General features: G+C 41.7%; 1 protein-coding gene across 1 annotated transcript; it reads right to left on the reverse strand.

Moving 5' to 3' along the window:
• Window positions 1–552: 552 nt before the first annotated feature.
• On the reverse strand, window positions 553–27419 carry GARS1 (glycyl-tRNA synthetase 1). Its single transcript, XM_042476063.1, has 17 exons — window positions 26923–27419; window positions 21006–21107; window positions 18514–18616; window positions 17346–17487; window positions 17004–17092; window positions 15408–15484; window positions 13072–13217; window positions 11748–11897; window positions 9440–9602; window positions 8248–8412; window positions 7337–7444; window positions 6265–6410; window positions 5437–5522; window positions 4295–4404; window positions 2809–2902; window positions 1835–2025; window positions 553–873 (listed from the first exon to the last, which is right to left on the reverse strand). The coding sequence occupies exons 1-17, from the start codon at window positions 27172–27174 to the stop codon at window positions 748–750; spliced, it is 2250 nt and encodes a 749-aa protein (XP_042331997.1). The 5' UTR covers window positions 27175–27419; the 3' UTR covers window positions 553–747.
• Window positions 27420–27458: the final 39 nt, after the last annotated feature.

Below are 27458 nucleotides of genomic sequence, written 5' to 3' on the forward strand. Positions count from 1 at the left end.
CCGGTCTATAATGCACCTTGGTGCCTAAATTATTCTAACTTTGGTGCCAATTGGGCCTCCAGAGCAAGGTAATTCCACAATTGGGGTCCCACTGCAGAAAATACTCTCCCTTTTGTCCTCCCGCAATGTATTTTCCTTACTGATGGGACATGGAGTAGGACCCCTCCACTAGATCTCAATTCTTGGGCAGGCATATAGGGAAATACTGAGGTCCCAAGCCATTTGGGGCTTTAAATATTATCACCAGCACCTTGAATTCAGATGGAAAACATATTGGCAACCAGTGCAATTCCTTTAGAATTGACATTAATATGGTAGCTGAATCTTATATCTTGTGACAATGAATTCCACAGCTGAACTACATGCTAGGTGAAGAAAACATTTCCTTTAAAGATGGACAAAAAGGAATCACAATTGCCCCTAGTTTGTTACAGCTTACAGTTCACAGCACTCACTAAAATAAACAGACTGAGCATCTAGCTAGTGCTAGTACCAAAGATCTCCTAGAGAAAGGAAGGCCTAAACTAGTCACTGAAAGCAAGCCAATGGAGCTGTGTTTTCATTCATTTTAATTATGGTTATTGGAGATGAGACTTAAAATTAGGCAGCAATGGAGGGGAGAAGTAACCAGAAAGTCCCTGGGAGCGCAAATGATGCAATTTTGAAGAATACACATGATACGTTTCATATTACATGAACAGTAAAAAGTGGACTTCTTCATAAGGTTTCAATTTTGCGTTGTCAGCTTTATTCCCCTATTGTCTCCTTTTTGCCAGTCTCTTGTCCCTCAAAGGATGGATACTTGGCTTCCACATCAGCCCAGGTTATGTTACCATTTGCAAGGTCCCGAACTATGGTAGGAAGCTCAGAGATCTGAAAACAGGAAGAGAAAATACACTTTGATGAGTCACAGCCGGCTGTTAACACTTCACACACCATGAGTGACTAGGGGCTGACCAATATAACTCTAGAGCTCATGTTCAATACTCATGGGTCTGTGCCATTTCAAAATGGAAGTAGAAAGTCACATGACTGAGTGCTCTCAAGTCATGGAACTTGCCCCTTTGGGCTCCAACTTCTCTAAGAGCCATATAAAAGGACAAAGGCAGAAGAGCACAGGACTCCTTGAGTTTCTTGAGACTTTCTTCTAGCATTCTCTACTCCTAGATACTTCACTGGACATAACTTCAATCAGCCTCACTTCTTGGGCTCTGTTTCCTTTTTTGTGGTTACCTCAGTCTTTCTGAATAAAGAGAAAGAACCCCAAGATTCCTCAGCTTAATGAGCAAAATGCAGCCTATGGGCCATATGCAGGCTCCCAATGCCATTTTTTTTAACCCATTGGGCCTCCCAGGTGTAAAAAAAATAAGACCAAAAATACCCTCTACGAAGCTTGGGGTGCATTTTTGCTATGTTCTTGGAGGCCCTGGGCTACTTTAGGCATGGGGGGAGGGGTAAAAACTCTTCTTTTGTACAGTGGGGTGAGCCTCTATGGTCTTCTGAAGGGGTTAATATGGCTTCCTAGACACCCACAGTTGGCCACTTCTGGCCTACTTCAAGGCTGGTTAAGTGTAGGACTGCATCTGGACTTTCTTCCCCAATGGAACTCTTACCTACCAACTGTAGGACAAGCAGTTTGGTCTTTTCTCCTCCTAACATCCACTCACTGGGGTATATTTTAAGCTTCTCTGTCTCCACATACATCTATCATCCAACCCATTCTGAACCCACTGAGCCAGAGTTGAGTATGCAGTACTTTTCCAAGTCTCCCACAGACTTTTCCTCAACTTTTCTGCTCTGAGCAGCACACACACACCCCAACAATGTGTCCCACCTCTGCTCGTATCTGGCGCATCGAGTCGCGATCCCTTAAGGTGGCTGTGTGTGGTGTCCTGTTGACAGTGTCAAAGTCAATTGTTATCCCAAAAGCCACACCAATCTCGTCCGTTCTGGCATAGCGCCTGCCAATGGATCCAGAAGAGTCATCCACCTTGTGGGAGACTCCGTTTCGGGTGAGAGCTTCCGCTGTTTGAAAAGTAGGGGAAGGGGAGGACAGCTCTTACTGGCATGGCTAGCATTAGAAAATTAAAGACATTAACATAGAAGACATGCGTCTTCTCCTCAAACACTGCTAAATGGATGAATAGAAACTCTAGCTTCTGCATCAAGGAAAGTTTACTTTTCTTTAAAGTGCTGAGTATTTCTAGTTCACCCCAAGTCCAGGAGTAAGACAAAAGTATGCATTTTAAGACAGGAGTGGGGAAACCTTAGTCCAATTGTTTTGGCCTTTAGTTCCTAGAAGCCACAACCACCACAATCAACTGTAAAGGGTAGTGGGAGTTGCAGTGTAAGGTATGTGGAGAACCAATAGTTCCCTTCCTTTGTTCAGAGGCAAGGTACAATGGGAAAAATTAAATCCTCATTGTCATTGTGAACCAAAGGGATGAAGTCAAATGCACAGGATTATCATGTCTATCAAATGCCTCTCCTATTCTTCAAAAAGAGAATAAAAAGGTACCTGACATCAAAAGAGAAACAGACATCTCAACTAATTGGTTTCTCAGTCTTTTTTTCTTCCTGTCATGGGGCTCATCAATGAAACACAGGATGTAAAAAAACTCATCATAGGAAAGATCTACTACTAGATTAAGGGCACCTATTGAAGTTACTTCCTCTGTCAAAGGTATAGAAGCTGTTTTCAGGCAGTCACTGCTGGGAGGAAGATGATAAATCTATTTTCCCCACAGTTCATCAATGCAATTCCACTCCTTGCATCCTCATGACCCTTCAAATATTAGATTTACTCACATAGTTCCTTCACAAATGGCATGAATTCCTGGTTTTGGCTCAAGGGAAGGACAGAGCATTTGAATGGCGCCACAACAGCTGGGAAGCTGAAGTACTGGAATGAAAGGAAAAGCAACAAAGATGATCAGAGAGGTGAAACCAACAGATCTGCTCCATGTGTATAAAGGCAATAACAGAAGCAGAGGAACAGAATATACTTGAATTTTATAGGAATTAGAAGTAAGTAAAGGATTTGTTGTTCTGTGCTTACAAGTCATTTCTGACATACAGAGATCTGAAAGCAAATCTATCATGGGGTTTTCTTGGCAAGTTTCTTTAGAGGGGGTTCACCATTGCCATGCTCTGAGGATAAGTGTGCCTTCCCCAAGATCACCCAGTGGGTTTCATGGCTAAGCAGGGATTTAAACCCTGTTCTCCAGAATCATAGTCCAATGTTCAAACCACTTCACCATACTGGCTATAAGTAAAGAGTACCTCAAAGTTATGAGTATGGAGTTATGAAGGTGGAGGGTAGGCAGAGACGAAGCAGGCTATTCTCTTTGTTTTGCTGTTCTCACATGACCAATAAGAGATTCTGGAGGCAGCTGCTTTTTACTTTATCCATTGTAGGCAGGCACACAAAACTACAGCACAATTAGTTGGAGTACAATTCCATTCCCTCCTATCTCAAAATGTTATTGGATTGTTTACTGCAGACCTGACACCAAACACTGATGTTTCTCCATCCCTCTTTCACCATTTCCCCAATGCTGATGTTGTTAAAAATCTTCCAGCTAGACAGAGGACAAGGAGGAAAGTGTGGTTGGGCAAGCATAAAAAGAGCGTGTAAAAAAAAGAAGGTTCTCTGACAGAGGCTTTGTTAACTGAGATCTGCCTTGCTCAATCTGCTGGCTTCAAAAGTAAACCTGCAGAAGGTTTTTTTCTGAATACACACAGAGACTTCTAAAGATGTTGCATACATTTCAATTCTTCCTGCATAGTAAGCAGAAAAACCTGTGCAGCACAAATATATGTGATGCAATGCAAGTGTTTTCTGTGAAAGCCAAGATCTAAAAAGCAAGGTATGAAGCAGCTACTAAATCTATGTCTGCAGCTCCCATGTATGTACTCTTCAGACACTAAATGAAACATGAACTGCCTATTTGAATACAAACTATGTACAGGAAAAGTTCTAAGTGTTAAACAGGGAAAATATCTCATATCCATGGAATGTTCAAATAATTATTCAGACAGAACTGATTATTTATCTTTACTCCGTCTTCCCCTCAAGTAACTAGCCTTCATGGTCACTGTTATCTCTCTTTTACAGGACAGACAAGTGAGGTATTAATGCAAGGTGAGTTGGGGTAAGTAGGGGTCTGAATAAAGTATACATCACCAAACATACCAAAGCAGTCTCTGTATCAATGGATGGACTCACGCAACTCCCAAATCAGTCCATAAGGATCCACATACATTCATCAATACAGACCAAGCAAAATCCTACCGTTCGCTGTTCATCTCCTTCCCGGATACGGAATGTGTGCTCAAATACTGTATACATGATTCTTCCAATACCAAATGAAGGCTCAATTACATTAGGAACTATTTCTTCCACTAGAAACCAAAAGAACATAGAAAACAGGTCAAAAGGTATATTTGCTTGGAGCCACCTCAGTTGATTTTAAATCAACTGAATTTAAACAGGACTCTTGCCAGCAATACCAGGGTTCCTATTCTGCAGAGGTAATACATGAAAAAGCCAATAGCATGATTTGATCAAATTGAAAGTTCTGCACCCATACTACAGGCAACTATGATATCAAGAGCCCAGTCACTTCTGATGGCAGTCCAATCACACAATACTAGTTTTGCATCAATTTGCAAAACGTTTGTATCCCTAAGGAAGTGATTTCAGTTGCTATCATGCTAAAAACATCAGAAGAAACTTCTTGGCAGTAAGAGGAGTTCAGCAATGGAACCTGTTGCCGCTAGTGGAGGGGTCTCCTTCTTTGGACATCTTCAAAAGGAGAATGGACAGCTTCTGATTGGGAATGCTTTAGCTGGAGATGCTGCACTGGGCAGGGAATTGGATTCAATGCCCCATAAGACCCCTTCCAACTCTATAATTCTATGATGATTCTATGAAAGGAAACATATTAATCAGTCCATACTGAACCTCATTAAGTGCACTGTTGTCCCTGAAAAGGTATGCCAGATAAAACCTGCCAGCCTTTATAATGCCTCTGAACTCCTGGTAACTACAGTGCACCCTTGCCTTACACGAGGGATCTGTTCCGGACCCCTCTGTGTAAGGCAAATAGCGCATATGTTTGAGCCCCATTGAAAATAATGGGGCTCGTGCATGATGCGCGGCGTGGCCTACGTGCCATTGCAACCTCGTTGCGTGGCTTTCAGCACAAGCTCAAAGCTGCGTAAAAGGCGCCCGCATATGACACAGGTCCACTGTATTTAAAAGTTTCTCATAGTTGCTTGCGTCCCATGTTGGGAGAAAAGCAAGACATTAATCAAATCAAAAAATCAATAAAACTTAGGGGAACATGATCCAACAGGGACCTGAAAGACAGTGGGGAAAAGGTTTACCATGTAATAAAAATAAATGAAATAAATAAAATATAAATACTGTACCATGTAAGGTCTTCTGGAATCTCTTCACACTGACCATGTCCTTTGTTAATTGAAAAGTTTTCCCTTCAGTTTCAACAGTAAATTCCCTACAAGAAAAAAGAAAAGAACAGAAAAGAAAGAAAGGGGATTTCAGAACAGGTTTCCTTTTGAAAGGAAAGCTCATTGTGGAGTTAAAAGACACACGTGGTGGAATAGTGCTGCCCCAGTGAAAAGAGCAGGTGGAACAACGCTCAAGACGAATAGCAGACAATGGGGAATTCCAAAGAAATCAAAAGCAGAGATGATAAGCTAAGAAAAAAGGTTATGAGCATCCCAAAGTTCACCAGCCAAGTTAGGGCCCTCCTTACCATCCTAATGGGGCTTGTTCTTAAAGACAGGGACCTGAAGAAGAAGAGATTGCTACAACTCAGCAAACATCTGGAAATGCTGGTTTAAGCAGCTTTCCCTACACCATGGGACATATGTAGCCCAGGGGCTGTTTTTGTGACAACCCAAGTCCAAACAAATTGCCCCAGCACACTCTGGGGGCATAGGGGACACTTCTCCCAAGTGTTTGGCCCTTCTGGATCATTTTAGGAAAATATGTAGGCTGAGAACATTTTTCCACAGACTCCTATGGAATTTTTCAAGGCTTACAGCACAAGGAAAGCAACTGGTAGCACAACTGCTTGGCAGCTGATTTGGTACTCTTTCATCTTGTAAGTTTTAAAGAGAAGCTGTTTTCCCAGCAGGATAGATAGTCTGATCTAGATAAATAAGTGGTGAAATCAGAGCATAAATGAATAGAGAGATGTACCTGATGCATCCCCCAAGGGAAAAAAACCTTACCCTTTTTCATTCAACAGTTTCTCCATCTCACTGATGTAACACTCATCACAGATGGAAAGGTATTCCAGCACCAGCTTGGCATCCTTCTTGTAAGCCTTACCGATTGCTCCCTTATTTGCTTCAAATTGAACAACATTTGCTGTTCTGTGCAGAGAGTATTAAGGAATATAAAAAGAAGTAGAGCATATTATGTCGTACACTGAAGATTAATACTGTCTCTGCTACCCTACTGCTATTTGTTATTTCTTTAGGAATTCAACACCTGTAACTTCATCCTAAATGCCGTATAGAACAAAAGGAATTGAGTTTTATTCTGATTATTTCCAAATGTGGCTAGGATCCTTTCATACAGCCATGCCACACAACATACAAGAAGTACCCAGGCCACAAGTAGACCACTGAAAGCTACACAGTGCATTACAGCTCAAAAATCCATACAAACCATTATAGTACGGCACCAGCTCAAAAGGACAGTTAAACAGGAAAACAACAGCCTAGCAGCATATGGTATGTCAGTCAAATGAATCCATCAGACTGATTCCCTTGGAAGAAATTCCTTAGAATATTTTCATTGCTTTTAAAAAGTTATCCAAGCACATGTCTACACTGGCAGAAAATCCCATACTCGCCCAATAGCAGCTGTTACCCAGGCACATGATGCTCCTCAGGATTCACAGGCAATATTGCACTTTTCTCTGAAAATCTGGAGAAAAAAGAACTCCATACTCTGCATTTGTCTGGAAAATACTCTGCATTTGTCTGGAAAATCTGGATTAGTGGTGAGGTTATCGTCATGTGGCTGGAAATACTCCGCACTATAGGGCACATGATCACCACAGGAGTGCCCTTTTCATTCTGGTTATCCTGATCTCACCAAGGTGAGTGTGACATTATCCAAGTTGCTGTGGACCTGGAAACTACACTTTGGGTATGGGATGAATACGGTAGCAGCCTTTCAAAAAGGAAACTGGTGTAGAAAGTCCCTTTCAAAATGCATTCACTGGATACTCTACATCCAATTCACCATCAAAAATATACCCTGAAAATAATGGTCTTCTTTTCAAAAGGATATGGGTTCCTTCAGAGGCTTCTCAGCTACGAGAGGAACTTTGGTAGCTCTGGCATGGCAAGAGAGATCATAGCAGGAGCGGTCAGCACAGCCAACAATTTCAATCCACCCCTGAAAAAGCCAAAAATACAGTTATTATTGTCTGCCCCAGTTCTGGATGCATTTTGAAGCAACTTTGAAAACTGACTATGAGTCTGAATTATCTACTTCAGCAACTACAGCAAGATTCTGTAGTTATGTAGCTCTGCCTCTTCATGAAATTCACCCACAAAATCCCACATTACCCTAGGAGTGTGCATAGAAACAATTCTGCAGTAAACTAGGAGAGTTGCCCTATGATGTGTGAGTCAAAAATATGAACCTCTGTATGAATGATATACTATATATACTCTAATACAGGTCGATCTCCTGTATAAATAGAGGACATGTTTGGGGGCCAAAATTATGGATTTTTGTATGATCCATGGATAAGTTGAAGGCAAAGCTTAGAGGAATTTCCGAGGTTTTTCAGCTGATTGTTTTTCAGATTTGGGGGAGGCTGGAGCACCCTGGCATTTGAGATTCCTTTTTTCTCTTAGCTGTTTTCAGCCTTGGGAGAGGGAGGGCAGGCGAGGAATGCCTGAGAATATTTTGTAACAAAAAGTTTCTGCTTGAGACTTTCAGGGCCTTTAAAAAAAGACCCTGAAAGGCTGTAGGCAGCCATGGGCTCGTCACTCCTGGTTTGTAGTGTTCTTTTCTTAAGGTAGTTTGTGACAATTAAAACAAGGTCAATTTTCTAGTATAGCTAGACCTCCAATGCTTCAACAGCACAACTCTCAATAAGACAATACTTTGCTAGCTTAGACTGCTTTTGGTGAGGAGTAAACTCCATTGCCCCCACCACCACCAGCCAATAAATGTAAAAGCCTCCTTACATAGGATGTTTTGGACTCTGCATCCCAGCAGTCACAGGCATAATGAGCCATCTCGTTCTCCATATGTTGCCGGAAGCGCAATTTGTTTGGAGAGATGCCAACTTTTACAAGGTAGAGGTAGATGCGGCCAATGAAGTAACCCAGCACCGAGTTATTGATTACACCCTAGAAGGAGAAAGGAGGATCAATGAATGTCAAAAGTAGCTACCATGAGAGAATATACATAGCTGATACAGCAAAAAGCATGTGTGATAAAATACAAAATGCACCCTCCCCAGTATCTGCTGTGTATTAAATAAGGATAATTGAGGAAACTGAATTAGGTGAAATTATAAGAAATATTCCAAAAGAATACAAATGTAAGGATAGCAATCTTGATCATAAAAGCAAAATTCAAAGTCCATATTATGGTGAGACCTTTATTAGGCCACCCCAAAGAATACAAAACTTCTTTTGTGTTAGATTTCTAAGCACACAGGTTTCTTCATCATGTGCCTTTTTAGTTAGCTTAATAAAGGTAAACTGTTTACAAAAAAAATTTCTGATTTCAAAGAATCTTGATCTTGGAAGCACAGCAGGAATTCAAAGATTAATCCTGGCAAGGTGCTAGAAATTCAGAAATACCCAGTTGCCTGATGAAACTCATAATTCCCTGAGTTTTTAAAGGAAGCTGTCATTGTGCCTGTTTATTTATTATACTTCTGGGCCACTTAACAATCAATGTTCCCTGGGTGGTGTACAAGTACATTTTGAAAAATGAGATAAAATCACAATAAAATAATTATAAAACAAAGCAAGGAAAACAAGCAGTAGGGTATAAAAACAATACAGTGCATAGTAAAATCAAAGTAACCTTGTAAGTAATATCAAATAATCAAAGTAATATGCAGAGATCTAAACGCAGTTAAATTATTTTGTAAATATCTGGGAGAATAAGTACACTTGGCTGGGGATGGTATTCCACAGTTGGGCTGCCACTACTGAAAAGGCTCTCTTTCTCTTAGCCACCTACCTCCCCATCATAAGGAAATCAACTTAAGCATGGAAAAGAAATACACAATTAACCTGATCATTGCTTTCTGAATAAATGGAAATGGCCAAACTCTGATCCTATCTATGTCTACAGAAAGCAAAGAAGGGAAAGTCAACATAGTTGTCCCTGGCCAATCAAAATAATGTATCGTTGCATTACCTGCTCAACAGCATCCCCCAGACGCATGACACGAGCAGACTGCCCACTGGTCTGGGCTTTAGAGGAATACAGGAGGATGTGGAGATCTGCTACGTTCTCAAACTTGGGGTGATGTTTCTCACTGGGATCCACAAAATGCTCAATTTCTGCCATGGTAAATTCTCTAAAACAGGAAAGAGAGACTTAAAATTTATCAGTTATTTCAGTTATTCTTTTTGAATTAGTGGTTAATAGCCACTAATACCATCTCCCCCAAAGTGAAAGTACCTACAAACATTGCACAGCACAGTCCCACATGTACAGGAGAAGCCACATCTCAACAACTCTAATATCAAGGCCTCTCTGACTGAAGACTGCTAGTGTCACCACTACACTAGGCTTAGGGAGAGACCAGAAGCTATGCTCACATACAGACTAAGAGCATCAGTCACAGAAGATCTCATCAACTCCATGGTCCACATTTTCAACCTTCTAAGCAGCAAATGCAGAGAGTTGTGAAAATGACTTATCATCTTATGCACAGATGATTTAGCTTGGTCAAAATTTGAATATAAGCATGCTATTTCTGTGCTGGGATGGGCAAATTCTTTGGCCCCTGGGGCCATATGCAGTAGTAGACAATGGTCTGGGAGCTGTGTGCCTTTTCCTCACCATGCATATACACACAAAAACATGTCTCAGAGTGCAGGGAGGGAGAGGCTTCAACTTCTCTTCCCTGCATACTGAGGTCAAGGAGAGGTAACTAGAATCCTGATGGTGACAAAAGCTACCTCGTCCTGAGAAGGAAATCCAAATGGATTCCAGTCTATCTTAGGATGTGATCACTAAGACTGTGCCTGGGGAGCTGGAGCTCCATCCCACCCAACCTCCTGCACACCATCAGTTCTGATCCAGAATCCCATTTCCTCACTGCTATTAGGGCAAAAGGAGATTTTGGTAGCATAGATGAGATGGAAGAAAAGTGAAAAACAGAAATCAGCCAATTCAGAAAAAGACAAATGTTTTTTTTCTCTCTGTGTAGCTTCATGCATTATTAACATGACACATATAATATCTGAAACAATATCTATCTTGGGGGAATTCTGCTTCTTCTTCTTTTTGTCAATTGACATCCACTCCTGTTTTTATAATCTCCTTTTTTGTGTACGTTAACAGGACAAATATAATGAACAATCACTATCCATCCTTATTTGGAGAAGCCCTGGCTCCCTTTTTTGGCATTCTAATATTCAAAAGAGCCAGGAAGCTACACATCATAAAATCCTTTCCTTTTTTAATGCAAAATAACTAAACATCACACAGAAACCACTACCTATTTTCTAGGTAGTCCTGTTTCACTTCCAATCTAATTACCATAAAACCATTTAATTTTGGAAATGCCGACAGTGCTTTTTAAAAAGCAGTTTAAAAGTTATTTCATTCACTCTACATCTTTGTAATTTAAGTTGTCCTTACTTGAAATTAACACATCCATATGGAGTGCAGTTAAGTGTATGGTTTTCCACAGCATACACCTTAGTATTTATTACTTCCTACATTCTGTATTTATCACTAAATAACAAAGACACCCTTTTCTTAGATTAAAAAGATAAAGGAGGAAATGATAGTGTGTCTGAAGTCTGAGGATTTCCTCATGATTGTTGAATCCTCTGTTTCCATGAAACCTGGTAAAGATCACCCTGGAGCATGATGTACATTTGTGTTACACTTCTCTGTACTTGGAAGAATAAGGGGTATGAAAATGTAAATGGAACAGTTAAAGTGATTTTCCACATGAGAGGAAAAAGAAATTAAAAATAAAACGCTGTTCCTGGGATGGGTGAGTAGGAGAACACTTTTGAGAAAGGATATGATTAATTCGTTGGTTTGTAAGGTAAAATGTTATATTCACAAACTCATATAGTACTTTAAAAATACTTCTCTATACATATATCAAGTCATGATTTAAATCAAATGTAAATTTCCTAAGATTATATAACAACACCATCTTGAGTGACAAAAGGGGGAGATCATGAGGTGGGGACTACATGAGGAAGGGGTATAATAAAATCTCGATCAATAAATCCTTACATGGGCAAGGCTTCCTTCCTTCCACAACTAAATATGGGAAGTCCCTTTTCTAGATTCTCTGTCAAAAAGAATACAGTCGGCCCTCTGTTTGCGCAGGGGATCCATTCCGGACTCGCCCTTCCATGAAAATGGAAGCTTGAATAGGGCGTGCCGATTAATGGAGGTGGCCCCTCTGCACATAATCGAAGCCACAGATCTGAGATCCGTGAGTTAGGAGGGGCGAATGAACTTTCAGTACCTGACTCTGATGAGGCCTGAGCGTGGAGAAATCTCGTTTCTGAAGGAATTTCCAATCTGAGCAGCAGCAAAAGGCAGCTTGCCTTGGTTAAATTCCAAAAGGCGTTTGAAGTTCAGGAAGATCCCTTGCGCAGTTTCTGGTCTCAGATAACTTCAAATAAAGGAACATCAGCATGATACAATAAATAAAGGACACCAGGAAAACAACTCAGCTGATAGCAAACAGAACTAATTCCCAAATTACAATGAAAATCGACAATATAATGAAAGCCAATCTGCTTGCAATCGGCCCAAATCTCTTTCCAGGCTGGCTTGGCTTGACTTGACTGTGATGAAAGGCTCACATTCTGAGCATCTAGCTATCTTGCAGGTGCTCTCATACGTATGACCAAAACTTCATCTGCACTGTAGAAATAATCCAGGCTGACACTACTTTAACTCCCATGGTTCCATGCCATTCCATGGTATGGAATTCTGAGATCTGTAGTTTTGTGAGCTATTTAACCTTCTCTGTGATAGAGCTCTGGTCCCACAACAAACTACAAATCCCAGAATTCCACAGCATTGAACCATGACAGTTAATCCAGGTTGACACCACTTTATTTCCACAGTGCAGATGCAGCTCAAGGCCTATACTGCCAAACAGATCCATATTCTTGGCTTTGCATCTGGTTCACTATGGACACATTTTTCAAGTGTGAAGTGATGTTCACTTACTGCTGTACACTATAATACCAGCAACCAGCACCAGGAAGCCTCATCATCACTGATCAGATTTACTGACCAGATCACTGTGCATGTTCATTATAAAACAGCAAAGGTAATCTACCCATAAGGATGCTGTGAGTCATCTTATTCAGCATCAGCTATATAAACAAAGAAAAGGTAGAATTTACCTGCCAATTTGGTTTAACCACTTCATGGGAAACGCTCACTTTGGAAACTGGTGTCTGAGTTGATACATAAGCTTTACCAACTCTTCCCACTTCATCCCAGAATTCTCAAAATCACACACAGGAAAGAATAGCAGTAATCTTGAGAAATAAGGTAGCATGTTTTAATGGCCAGGCTTAAGCGATGTACACCTGCAACCTTGGCTATTCTTCCAACAGCTTTACCCTTCAGTATCACCATTAGGATGTTTGACTGCTTTCTACTGAATGAATCAAATAATCAAAGATTCATAAGATCTCCTTTAAAAGATGATGATGGCTGACTGGGTAGAAGCAGACCACATGGAAATGGAAATATACTCAGTTGCAACATGAGCCAACTTAACCCCACAAAGCAAAAAAGAAAGATGGCACTTTCCATGCATAACATACCCTGGCATGTTTCCGCCTGGCCCGATAGAGGTCTTGAACATAAGGTTGAATGATACAGGAGGGGTGAGATCATTTCCTGTACTAGGGGACTTCACATTGTAATTCACAAACAGATCTGCGAGCTCTTCCTGGCCATAGTTGTCCAACTAGGAACAAAACACGAAAAAGCACTTAGGTTAATAATAGAAATGATCGTGCAACCTATTTCTATCCATTTCACCATCTCTTTAACAGGACACAAGGCTCTTAAGCTACAAGATGTTTCTGCTGCAATAATCCATTTGATGGCTGTCCTAGCATTTTACCTGGGGACAGATTTTCCAATATGACAATCTATGAGTCCTCCAGGTGACAGAGTAAGGAGTACACAAGAAGAAACAATAACAATGTTTTTCTCAGTGTGTTATGGGGGGGGGGGGGTTTGGGGGAAAGTAAAGTGACAAACTAAACCAAAAGGAGGCTCAGAATCCAGCTGGTAGACAGCATAAAGAATCCTTACATATACTGGCAATGCCAGCTCCAATTCTTATAAGCCCTTTGAACAAGACGACTTCCTTGCTTTGCGTCCACTCCTATGTCAGCTTTTGACCTTTCACTCACTCCTGTCCCTTTGCTCCACTGTCCCAAATGGTTAGGTAAAGTGAGGAGAGGCAGATGATCCTGCTCCTTGCTTCTTCCACAGCTTATGTGCTTGGACACATGAACAGGAAAGAGCTGCACTAGCAAGGAAAAGCAGTAGCAGGTCCACAGAGCTTTGAGACTCAGCAGATTGCCTCTTTCTGGCAAGAGGGGGGACTGGAGGGCTGCTTAGCTGGTATGCACTATTACTGATCCTTAGTCAGAGATGAAGTGATTTCTTGGACAGGCATCCCACACTTCTATAATGTGACATCAGAAAATCACATTAAAGAGATGGTGGTAATAGCCTAGTCATCCCTTGCTCAGCAGTCTCAACAGTTGGGTGGCTTCAAACAGCAACAAGCACAAAACATTCCTCCTAAACTTTCTCAGGGGAAAAGTTTCTCATTTCTCCATTCCTGAACAGCTGGTTCTAAGGTTGTATTAGAAGCAAGGAAAGAGAAGGCCAGGTGTTGCTTGAAAACTAAGCAGAACAGACTGTCTGGAGGCAACCCTTTGGATATGGTCCTGGATTACAACATGGCTTTAGCCCTTAAGGAGAACTAAGGAAGTAGATGTGTTCATTAAAAAAGAGTGGGAAAAGTAAGTGAGGAGCAGGCTATCAACTATCAATGAATACTTTTCTTTCCCTTCTAATATTTGCAGGTATTCTGTCCATATTCATCCTGGTCATGACTGTATAAATATCTAGTTAGCAACTACTTTATGGGAGGGACAGATTGAGGAGAGGGTAGAATGTGGTTGGTCAGGGCTCCAAACAGTACAGCTATTAAGTCCTCTACACACTCCACTTATATCTGAGGTGGTAGATAGAGCAAGGTACACTATTTAAGGGGACAGACTGGCTGAGACCTCCAGCTCCTTGTCTTCATTACATATTTAAAGAGTTTCCATGTCTCGCTGTTGCTGAATGCATATATTAACCAAAATATCACCATGAGCACACCTAAACTCATTTGCTTTTAAAAGGTAAACAGGGTCAAGTTAAAAGGTAAGCAGTGGATCCTTGGTATCTGCTGGAGTCTGGTTCTGATACTCCCTTGTGCATACCAAAATCCATGGATGCTCAAGTCCCATCATACACAAGGATGTAATAAAATGCCATCCTTTATATAAAATGGCAAAATCAAGGTATGTATCTAGCTAGCTATCCGTGGAATATTTTCATGCTATGGATGGTTCAATCAACAGATGCAGAATTCATAGATATGGAGGACTGACTGTACTTGGATGGGAGACCAAGGTGGGAATAATATATAGGAAAGGATCTCTCCTGAAACCTTAGAGGGCCACTGCCAGTTAGAGTTAATAAGACAGCACTAGATGGATTAAGGATCTGATGGCTCAGTGTAAGTGAGCTTCCAATGTTCCTATTACAGTCGGCCCTTCTTATACACTGATTTTTTATACACGGATTTAAGCATACACGGTTTGAAAATGTTCCAAAAAAGTATAAATTTACCTTGATGTTCCATTTTTTATTAGGGACACCATTTTGCTATGTCATTATAATTAATGGGACTTGAGCATACACGGATTTTCTTATACACGGGGGATCTTGGAACCAAACCCCAGCGTATAACAAGGATCCACTGTATGAACACTGATGACAACCCAGGGAGATGGTCCCACTTGCCTACCAGTCACTTCCTTCCACACATATCCCCCAGTTTCCACTGGCAAACCCATCCACTGACCTGCGTTAGCACATTCTCCATTTCATTCTTTTTCTCAGCTGTACATTTCTTGTCAGACATCAGCTTCTGTAAATGAGCTGCAAAACAAGGAAGGAAAGCAGTGTGGCGGCTTGGCCGCTTAGTGTCAAGCCACCAAAACACAAATTGTAAGCTAGAGTAGCAAGTTTCAAATAGGTTTCTGAGAAGGTCTGGCACTCCTCAGTAATGAGATCAGTAGTGAGAGGGACCTCATCTGCCACCACTGACCTTCTCCTGCAAAGTGCAGCCACAAGGAAGATTTGGGCATGTTGTATGCAATGATTTTAATTCAAGAAATTAACCATCTGGATAGATCCTGGCATGCTCATACACAATACAACATATCAACACAAATAATTTAGATTAATACTTCTTCTATCAACATGCTGTTGTTGTGTACCTTCAAATCGTTTCTGACTTAGGGGGACCCTAAGGTGAATCTATCACGGGGGGTTTCTTGGCAAGATTTGTTCAGAGATTTGCCTTTGCTTTCCTCTGAGGCTAAGAGTGTGACTTGCCCAAGGTCACCCAGTGGGTTTCCATTGCTGAGCTGGGATTCAAACCCTGGTCTCCAGAGTCATAGTCCAATGCTCAAACCACTACACCATGCTGGCTCAATCTAACAATATAGCCTCAGAAAATTTTCTTAATATCGCTGGATTTTGTGTTATGATTTTTCTCAGATTCACATGTTCCCATTGCAAGTCTTCCTTTATAAATTGCATTATTTTATGATTAATTCAGACGCCCAAGTGGAATTCTGCTTCACAAGATTTGCCTTCTGTAAGAATCTTCATCAGGGTACCCAAGCATATTGGAATAGTTAAAGAAGAGATAGGTGACTTCAGTGATCCCAGCCATGCAGCCCAAACCAATACTGGAAACCAATCAAGTAACGTTTATAAACGCAGCTAAGTTAGGAAACGAAGAATGTAGGTGCAGCTTTGTCAGACACAGTCAGTGTCTAATGGCAAAACCTGCTTCAGACTTCTAGGTCTCTGGGATACAAACGATGGGCAATGATGTCCATTCCACCATCATGATTACACACTGGATACAAACCAGGATATGACTAGATAGCTGGATGTTATCCCTGCACTAGTTGATCTTCCCCTGCTTTTATGCAGTGCTCAAAAGATTTTACTAAATAAAATCCAACTGTTTTCAGGTGTCACTAAATTCTTCATTATTGTTTTTTACTGCAACAGGCTAACATTTGTATTCCTCCTAGAAATCTTTGGAGACTAACCTGTCCTGGTGGCTAAGATTTGTATATTGGCTTCTTTAATTTTACATTCTGGTGGTTTTCAATATTATCAAACTACCAAACATGGTGTATTACTGTTTCTGGTTAAGGTCCGAAACAAAGTGAAAGTTTGTGCATTGTGCCACATCCTCCCTCTGAAGGGCATATGTAGGAAGATACTCTACAAGGCATCTTCTTATCACATTACAAATTTTTGCAGGTACACTCACTAATAACTTGCAAGAGGTCTGTATATTAGATCATCTCCTGATGTGGCAAGGAAGGGCAATATCATACATTCTGGCTAATCATGGCCCTGCAATACAGCATACCTTTTAGGAGGTGATCAGCTCGAAAACACTCCCCATTTTTAACATCCTTCACCATGAAATCTGCAAATTTGTCTACATGGCCAGAGGTTCTAGAATGACAGATAGATAGGATTGTCTTTAGCAGCGTCAAGACAAGATATTCTCCCAACAGTGTGCTTATTTAATTGCTTATAAAGGCATTCCTCTACGGCTTTTCAGTTTTAAAATCCAAAACCAGTTTACAGTATTGCAATGTCAAAAAACAAAACAAAACAAAACAAGCTAGAATAAATTAGTTAAATCCTAAATAATCTAGTCATCACCACAAAGCACACAGGAGCACACAAAGGTTGTAGTACTTACTTCAGAACTGATTCTGGTGTGAGCATGGTGCAATCAATCTCAAGAATCTGCTCTTCCTGGATGAAGTGCTGCCTCCAGGCTTGAACTAAGTTGTTCTTCAAAGTGCATCCAACTGGACCAAAATCATACAAGCCACTCACACCTGTAAAACAAAGAAGCTGTGACCTTCACTACAGTATTTATAGTCTTATCTGTACCAACCAGTCCAAAGCACCACCCAAAATTTTAATCCTGGACAGTTAAAACTTTTAATGGAAATACAATGCACAAGCCCAATAATGCATCTTGTAAATCTTGGCATATAAAGCTGAAACAGGATAAAAATTTGCCTGAGATTATTTATCTCATCTTTTCATGAACAACTCTGAATAAACTTCTCCAGTCAGGTAAGTGGGTGAACAAAATCAAGCAAAAATATTTCTACATACAAATTTAGATGTTACTAAGGAAATAATTTAAGACTATGGTTTATTATGATGTTATTAAATTAACAAATGTGATTTGTTACTTATGCCTAATTTCAAAATGGCGTCATAATCTCAACAATCCAAACATTCAAGATCCTATGTTTGAACCTTACTTACTGGAACTGTCCAAAATCCCTTTGAGGGAAATTTTCACTTGACTTCTGATCAGGTTTATACAGTTTATTATAACATTCTATTATTGCACTAATTAAGGCGAGTGCATGTAGCCCATCTCTAATGCAGACTTACCAGGGAATGAATCTCATTAAACTCAATACATCTTACTTGTCAGTAGACATTATATGATTACACTGTCAGAAACCACTGCTCACTACATTTCAAGTACAGTTTAGTGTCCCATTCTTGAAAGTGTCTGACAATATTTTTTTCAGTTACTCATATGATTTATTAGCTGGTATCATCTACAAAAGTCAATATTTGCTGCTAATAATAGCGGTACAACAGGATTATCTATGTTCTGTGTTATGACACCAGTGAACTATATAAAAACTCTTAATTATGTTAATATTTCTTTTCTTTTTTTGTTATTGCTATTTAATGATTTCTATTTTCACTACTCCCTTTATGATTCAGCTGTTCTTACATTTTATTAGGGCCAATGGCTATAAACATGAGAATAACATTCCAGACAACATCCTCTGAAGGGCTTACAAACATAGTTGTAGTTATTAACTGTATACCTCCATAAATAGAAAAGGCCTGATCATAGAAAAATCTTCGCTTCAGGGTATCTTCCATTTTTGCTCTGTCCACGATATCATCTTTAGGCTGCAAAGCAAGTTCCTGAAATACAAAAGTAGGATAAAATTTTAGCTAAGAGATACGGTCCTTGTTTTCAACATTATTTTTGCTCTCTTCAGTGAGTCTTTGGCGTCAAAACAGACAACTTAAAAGGACTGCCATCAGGCCGATCCAAGGGTGGGGTGTGTACATGATGCACACCCCTGGATTGCGCAGAGGCCACCCCAGGGCCCAAAACGAGCGGTTTCTTACCACCCCTTTTTGCAGCCCATTCGGAACCACAGCAACAGCCACTGTCAGGACTGCAGTGTCTGGTTGCCACAGCCCCACAGTGATTGGGGTGAGAGGAGCTTCTGGCCACTCCTTTTGCCCCATCTGCTTCACCCCATTGTCCTGCATAAAGTGAAGAAATGCAGGATGGCTTCTGCTTGTGTTTGAAGATTTTGCTGTCATTTTCCCTTCATGTGTGCCAAAATATCAAATGCAGAAGAAAACCTGGTCTTCAGTTACTAAATTATTACTATTGCTAAACAAACATTTAATTGGCATGTGAAATAACTATCTTCTGCCAGCTCTTCTCTATGATAAGGAATCTGGGATGCCTTTGAACTTAATTACAGAGAGATCAGAACCACCATTTTGCAATTCTGTGAGCCTTAAGACCAGGTCGTCTGATGGACTGCCTTCCCCTCATAAATGTCCTCACATTTGTCCTGATATTCAATATTCGAGGCCCTACTCCATGTTGCTCTACTGTAGGTGTATGCAGTGGGATCTGAGAGTCGCCTACTTGGTAGTAAAAAACACACATATAGGAACCCAAGAGCAGCTTTAGGACTAATTGGATTTACTCTACCATGAAAATTAATGGATAATAATCCCCATCTTCAAATGCATTGACAGAATCAGTTGTACAGCCAGAGTAAATAGGGGCACAAGGTAGTAGGGGGGGGGGGGGGGGGGATCAGATAGCCCATTATGTTTTTTTCTGCTGAAACAAACAAAATTGGCTATCTCCTTGACTACTGATATTTGGTGGTGGCACCTACACTGCAAAACTCTCTACCAGGTGCCATCTTTCAAATTTTAGGAGAGCAGACTTTTTTAAAAAGGGAAAAAAACCATACAGCATTTTAAACTGTTTTAGCTTATATTGTAGTAATGTACTTTCCAGGGATGCAGTGGCTCAAGTAGTTAAGACGCTGACTCTGTTGATTGCAAGATCAACAGGTTGGCAGTTTGAGGCCTGAGTGCTGCATGATGGGGTGAGCTCCTGTCAATAGTACCAGCTTCTGTCAACCTAGCAGTTCGAAAGCATGCAAAGGCAAGTAGATAAATAGGAACCATTTCTCAGTGGGAAGGTAACAGCATTTGGTGGGGTAATGCTGGCCACAAAACCACCAGAGCAGTCCTTGGACAACGCTGGCTCTTCAGCTTAGAAATGGAGATGAGCACCACCCCCTAAAGCCAGTTACGACTAAACATTCATGTCAAGCGATTACCTTTCCACAGATTTTTTATGCCCATCCTTGTGCTCACCTTTAATAATTCAACTGAGTGAGGAAACCTGTACTTGCAATACACCCATTAAATCAGAGATGGGGAATTTCTGGCCTCCCAGAGGTTGATGGACTACAACCCATATCATCCTCAACCACTGACCAAAATGGCTGGATCCAATGAAAACTGGAGTCCAGCAATATCCAGAAGGCAACTAGCTTTCCATGTGGATTTAACAGAGGAGGAAAAGAGAGTTCCATCCATCCTCCAGCAGCTGCTGCTCCATTTCTGTGCTGGTCAGAAGAGGAGCAGAGGGATCTATAACTCCTCTGAAAACCTGCTTGCTCACTTGCATGAGCTGACAGAAGGTACAAGGTGCAGGTATCCTATATGCCAGTGACTCCTCTGCTCTGCTTTTGTAAAAATCAAAATTCAGGGGAGGGGGGAAGCAACAGACTCTACCCAGTTAGAAAACAGCATGCAATATCTAAACTCACACATGAACTTAAAATATTGCCGTAAGCATGTTCAAGGCAACAATGAACCTCAGAGTCTTGAGCTCCCTCTCACTCCAATGTGGTCATGAGGACTTGATATCTCCTTCTGTTTTAGAATACTACCATTTTATTGATACAGCCTAACTCAAACCAAGAGCAAATAATCTTAACTATGACTTGCGCAAACTGACCTATTTCAAACCATAATGTATGATGCTAGCTTGTTTTCACTAACCATAGTTAATATTAAACACAGTTTAGTGGTACAAGTGAAGCTTCTTATCTCTTCACATCCACGCTACAGAAAAATAGTGTGTGAGCCCAAAATGAGTTGTGTCTTGTCTTTACAACACTGTACCTTGGTTTAAAGTTACTTGTTCATTTGTTCCGGAAGAAGAAACAAAACGTATCAAAGAACAGATCCTAACACTCACCTTTGCTTCTAGCGTTCTCTTCCGAGCCTTGAGTTCAGCTACTGCTTTGTCCACATCCACCTGAGGAGCCTTCTCATCCTTCAATTTTCGAACAAGTTCTCCCTAAAAGAATTGTCAACAGGTCAGACATGTGTTAAATTCTAACAAAATCCTATAAACAGTAATATGGACTGTGAAGTTGAAGGCTGGCATCCATAGTTTTTTGTGGGTTTTTCGGGCTATGTGGCTGTGTTCTAGAAGAGTTTATTGCTGACATTTCGCCAGCATCTGTGGCTGGCATCTTCAGAGAATGCTTGCCTGGAAAGGAGTTGGGTGTGTGTGTGTGTGTGTGTGTGTGTATACATACATACTGTGTTAATCCACAAAAAACTAGTGATATGGACTGTTACTACCAGAAGAAACAGTGTTTTTCTGCTACTTAGACAGAAATATTGATATCTGAAGTGACAACAATACACTGTACCACACTTATTATTTATAATTATGTAGAGTTACCCAAGGTGAGATGGAAAAGAAGATTCCCATGAAGAAATAAAAAGTGTCTTTTAATACTTTCTTTTCTGAAAGCTGTGAAAGGGAAGAGAAACTGGGCTGCTTTCAATAACTGAGGGACCATTCAGTAGCAAATGAATTACTTAAAAAAAAGATCCCACTGAAGCAATTCCTTGCAAGCATTGTGTTAAGGTTGTCTTCAAAGAAGAAAACAGAGAGATTTGTAAGAATAGACTTCAGACAGCCCATTCTCTCAATGATTTCTTATCTCATCATCTCAAAAGTGCATGCTTTGCCTTTGCAAGGATAAAGCCAAATTCCACCAGATTCAACCCATAGCATCTGCCAGGTTCCAGGTTCAGCCCATAACATCCATCTGTTAACACTCATAACATCTGTCAGAAATTCTACATAGAATCTCTTAAATATATGTAAAATAGCAATTTCTTCAAGTGAGATGTTTGGAGATGCTGTTTGGAGATTATGGGAATTGTAGTCCAAAGTATCTGGAAAGCACCCAGATGGGGAATGCTAGCATATCAGGAAGATTGTTGGAGGGAGAGCTGCAAGTAGACAGAACTGGGAAAATTTTGTGTTTGAGTCCATGGAAGCTACTGCTTAGGAGAAATTATTCAGGCTGGATGGTCCAGTGCAACACTTCCAATGTATCTTGAGGGTTAACTTCCAATTTAAAATAACAATAAACTCAATAGTGCTACAAAATTTCATGTTTCTGCTTAGTGCCCACCTCTAATTTTTCTCTTTCTTTAAAGGCAGTATAATTCAAATGCTTTTAGTAGAGATTTCCACACCAACTTTCAGCAACAATGCATTGGAAGAAGTAAAGGTGTGAGACAGAAAGATCAAGATTTCACATCAGCTAAGTATGAAAAATGTGTGTTGGGGGAGAGAAGCATCTGCTATTCAAGGAATCGCTGTTTTTTCAAGAATAAAATACTAGGGTTGGGGACAGATAGGAAACAGACCACAAACCGAATGAAGTGAGGGCAGAAGTGGAGAGGAGAACGTATGTCAGTTTTGTAGGACACACTCTTATAGTTAAAGATGTATTCAAAGTCAACAAACTTGCAGGCTAATGTGGCAGAAAGGAGGGAACACAAGGATCCAAAAAAAAGCCCACAAAAACCCAACAGTATGTTATGTGTTTTAACTTTTGTATGTTGTTAATCTTAATTTTATACTATTTTAACTGGGTTATTTTAACTGATTTTTTAAAAAATGTTTTTGAGGTGTTTTTATCTCATGAGCAGCCTTGGGGTCCCTTTTGGGGAGAAAGGCAGCATAAAAATGAAATAAATAAATAAATAAATACAACACACAATCTACTGGAAACCAAGAAAGAGAGGAGGGGACTGATAAGAGGAAATCTCAGCAAGCCAGTTGCTGTAAGCTCCAGAACAAGGGCAAAGCGAGTCGTCAGTGTTGTTACTAAGTACAAAACAGAAAGAGGGACACCAAAAAGCAGCCCCAAACCCACTGGAATCCAGGAAAGAGAGATGTTGTCTGCAAGAAGGAAAATCTCAGCAGCCCATCTGCTGTCAACTGTAAAACAAGGGCACAAAAAGTTTGCAGTGTGATTACTAAGCATGAAATGGAAAGAAGGACGTGGTGGTATGTGCAGCTTCAGGAGACAAGAAAGGGAGTCTCTGGCACAGATTAAGAGGAGGAATAAATGCTGAATGGCCACAATTTATTTGAAGGAACCTGCCCAGCTCAAAGAAAGTGAAACAGAGCGGCACTGATGTGGCAGATTTCTCTGCAGCTTTGCCCCGTATGACAAGGGAAGGGATCCACCCCTCTCTCTCTCTCTCTCTCGCAGAGCAGCTTATTGCATCAGGCACTGCTGCAGGAGGAAAACATTAACCCACCCAGCCCAAGCGATCTCTGGATCAAGGAGATCTCCCCAGTGCTCTAGTTAAAGCGCTCCTTCCTTCCCAGAGGGAGGAGAGAGAGCCCATTTGCCATAGCAGCAACCCCAGCTCCTTACTTGCCAAATTTCAGGTCCCTTTTCAGTAATTTCACATCTCCTCAACACCCTGCATCTCCCCTCCTTCCCACCCATGTCCTCCTTTTAGCCTTTCTCCTCTTAGCATCCCAAATGAGAAAAGATTACTACTAAAAGGCACACTGCACTTGCGCTGTTCAACTACTGAGATCATTTTAAAGTGATAACTTCTGGCCTTTGTAAGATTTCATTCACAAAGAGCTCCCAATAACCGAGTAATTTAGGATGATGTATGATGATTCATAAAAGCCAAAGCCTTTTAAAAGTAAGGCATGCCACATGCATATGACCAACTAAACAAGAATACCAAGTGAACACAGAGTTACTCGGTTGTGAATAAACTTAACAGATAGAGAGCCATCCCTGTAAACACCAGGTAAATAAAGAAATCTACATAGGTGTTGTATTTGCTCAGCTGTCAAATGTGATACAGTCAAACAGATCCAGTCCTAAAAGAGTATGATTTGAAGACAAATGGTCCAGCATGACATAAGATCAGAAGGTATGAAGTGGGGATGGGGGGGGGGGATATTAAGAACTAAAGTTATCCAGGATGTTAAGAAAAAACTAATAATTACAAAGAAAAGAAGTTACATTGCTAGAGAACTTCACCCAAGGGTCTGAGAGCTGATGCCTAGAATCATAGAGTTGGAAGAGACCACAAAGGCCATCCAGTTCTGCCCCTGCCATGCAGGAACTCTCAATCAAAGCACCCTGACAGATGGCCATTCAGACTCTGTTTAAAACCTCCAAAGAAAGAGACTCCACCATCCTCTGAGGGAGTGTCTTCCATTGACAAACAGCTCTTAGGCCTGTTACAGACTGCCAAAATAAAGCTGCTTCGGGTCTCTTTGGAGGTATGCTGTTTAAATGATGCATGCATCCTAAGAATCCGGAAGCTGCAACTCAAAGCGGCGCTCCATGCTTAGGAATGAAGTGTGGCTTTGGCGTGACCTCCGGACTCTTAGGACCCATGCATCATTTAAATAGCATACCTCCAATGAGACCAGAAGCAGCTTTATTTTGGCAGTCTGTAACAGGCCTTAATGTCAGGAAGTTTCTCCTAATATTGAAGTGGAATCTCTTTTTCAGTAACTTACATTCATTATTCTGTGTCCTATTCTCTGGAGCAGCAGAAAACAAGCTTGCTCCACCCTCAATATGACACCCCTTCAAATACTTAAACAGGGCTATCATATCACCTCTTAACTGTCTCTTCCCCAGGCTAAACATACCCAGATCTGTAAGTCGTTATGTCCCCAAAGCTCAAATCTTTAAGGGAGAAAGACCATACTAGATGGAGATCAATGAAAAAGAAAGCAGAGACTCAGTTCTTCATTACAAAGTATCGGAACAGTCTATGCACCATAGGCTTCAAGAGAAAGATCCACTGGGTCTAATGCAACCCATTATCTACTCTGTAATCCTTTCTCTCCTCACCTAGAAATAAGCCTCAGTGAACTCAGAAAGACATACCATACAATCCCTATATGCCTTCTGGTTGTTGTGTGCCTTCAAGTGATTTCCAACATATAGCAAACCTTTCATGGGGTTTTCCTGGCAACATTTGTTCAGAGGGGGTTCCTCTGAGGCTGAGAGTGTGACTTGGCCAAAGTCACCCAAGAGTTTCCATGGCCATACTAGCACTCAAACTTGCTACTGAGTAGGCCGGCATGTTGCAACATGCCAGCCTACTCAGTAGTAAGTCCCAGTGTGTTCAGTGGAGTATACGTCTAGGTAAGTGTAGACAGTAATAGGCCATTTATGTGATGTAAAAGGTGCGTGTGGCCTGGGGAGTGATGCTCCAAAGACCCTGCACTCAATGTAAAAAGAGAGCTTACATCATTATTATACTCTGCTGGAGTGGAGAAGAGAGTTCATATGAGCCTTTCTAAACTACAGAACAGACATGGGAAGAAATCCTGTGAGAGAGGATGGAAAAGCAGAGATGAGACATCTTATAGACAGAAATACTCTACTGCTCAAATTATTGCCATGAAAGGTAGCTGTCCCCATGAGAAGAGCCTTGAAAACAGGAAAGGGGCCTTTCACAGCCAGTGGGAAATCTCACTAAAATATAGGTATGTCCATTTAGATGTATACAGAATGAGGGATGTCCATATGTATCCACCTCTCAGGCAGCTCTAGGTCAAGAACAGCAAACTTTAAGGAGAGAAAAGCTCAAGTGAAAAACTAAAACATCTTTCAGGCTCACCAAAAATTATGATACTGGTCTTTGACCCTAATAAACTGATTCATTCATTCATAACCAAAAATCACATCCCTATAAATATTTCTTAATCCTACAACTGCAGCATGGATGAAGACAGAGTGATACATATACATTTCTTGTTGTTTTTGTGTGTCTTCAAGTTGTTTCCAACTTATGGAGGCCCTAATCTCTCATGAGGTTTCGTGACACCATTTGTTCAGAGGAGGCTTGCCATTGCCTTCCCCTGAGGGCCAAAGTCACTCAGTGGGTTTCATGACTGAGCTGGGATTTGAACCCTGGTCTCCAGAGCCACAGTCCAACACTCAAACCCCTATGGCACTCTGGCTTTCTCATTTATATACATATATATGTATGTATCCATGTATAAATGTAGAAAGATCTACTTTTGTGGATGACGCCAGGCTTTGGTCCAAAACACACAGCAGAAATCAGTTTGGGACCCCTTTAACTACACTGGCCCAATGCTAGGGAATCCTGGGAACTGTAGTTTTCTGAGACATTTAGCCTTCTCTGTCAGACAGATCTGGGGCCACAATAAACACAATAATCGTCTTTGAGCCCAATCTTGGGAGAAAGGCTGGATGAAAATAGAAATTCACAGCAATCTGGAGCGGGAAGAGACCCTAAGCCTTTCCTCATAAGGCATGAATATATTAATAGTAATATCCTAGGCCCAGAGGGGTTGCAGAGGGCCAGTGGGTGCAGTGGATTGAGCGCTGGACTATGCCTCTGGAGACCTGGGTTCGAATCCCTGGTAAACCCCAACCGAGTCACACTCTCTCAGCCTCGGAGGATGGCTATAGCAAGCCCCTTCTGAAGAAACCTGCCAAGAAAACCCCATGATAGGGATGACATAAATTGAGAACGACTTGAAGGCACACAACAACAACAACAACAAAAAGGGCCCGAGATGTTCCCCCCACCAAAAGAACCCTTTCTCTCCTCCACCTTCCCCCTCAAAAATCCCGGTCCCTGAATGGGAAGCCCAGAGGAACCCACCAGACTGGAGGACCCCCAACCCAAATGAAGCCCTTTAGGGCCAACCCTCATCCTCAGGGACCCCCTTCCCATTTAGGGCCAGTTGCTATCTAAGAAGACCCCTTCCCAGAATGGAGGGCCCCATTGAAGGGCAGTCCCCAGCCGAGAGGGCCCCCTGGCCGCCTGACCTGCTGCCTGACCGCCTGCCTGAAGGGAGCCAGGAGCGCCTCGGCAGCGGGGCCGTCCATGCTGGCGAAGGCGGCTGGGTCTCTCGGGGACGAAGAGGAGGAGAAGCGGGGCCTGTGCCGCGATCGGGGCCGGGGCCTGCCGGCGTCGGGCCTGAGAAGGCAGCAGGAGGAGAAGGCGAAGACGGGCCGGTGCGGGATGCTATTGAGGCGGCCGAGGGAGGCAGCGCGGAGGAGGCTAAGGGGCCACGGCATGAGGAGGAGGAGAAGGAGGCCGAGGCCCGGCCCCCAGCATGATGAAATCCCCGGCCGACGCGGCCTTCAGCTCCGCCCCGACGAAGAAGCCGAAGAAACCGCCCTCCTTTGCAGGGCCCGGCCTACCGCCGCCCTTCCTCTCCCCGGCGCTGGCGCTGAGCCGCAGATTTATTCGACCGAGCCGAAGCGGGCAACGGAAGTAGGAGTAAATCGAGGCAGGCCTCGTTTTTCCCTCAGGAAGGAGTAGGCCCAGCGGGTTGCTATGGCGACGCCAGCCAATATTA

The sequence above is a fragment of the Sceloporus undulatus genome, chromosome 6, assembly GCF_019175285.1.
Source record: "Sceloporus undulatus isolate JIND9_A2432 ecotype Alabama chromosome 6, SceUnd_v1.1, whole genome shotgun sequence".
In the NCBI taxonomy this organism is placed as follows: Eukaryota; Metazoa; Chordata; class Lepidosauria; order Squamata; family Phrynosomatidae; genus Sceloporus; species Sceloporus undulatus.

What these genes read in the sequence shown, in the direction of transcription:
- GARS1 (XM_042476063.1), bottom strand. Translation starts at nt 27,174, where the DNA reads ATGCCGTGGCCCCTTAGCCTCCTCCGCGCTGCCTCCCTCGGCCGCCTC. An exon ending in TGGAGAATGTGCTAACGCAG is followed by an intron (nt 13,218 to 15,407) that starts GTCAGTGGATGG and finishes TTTTGTTCCTAG; the next exon opens with TTGGACAACTATGGCCAGGA. An exon ending in GCCATTTGTGAAGGAACTAT is followed by an intron (nt 2,026 to 2,808) that starts GTGAGTAAATCT and finishes CTTTTCAAACAG; the next exon opens with CGGAAGCTCTCACCCGAAAC.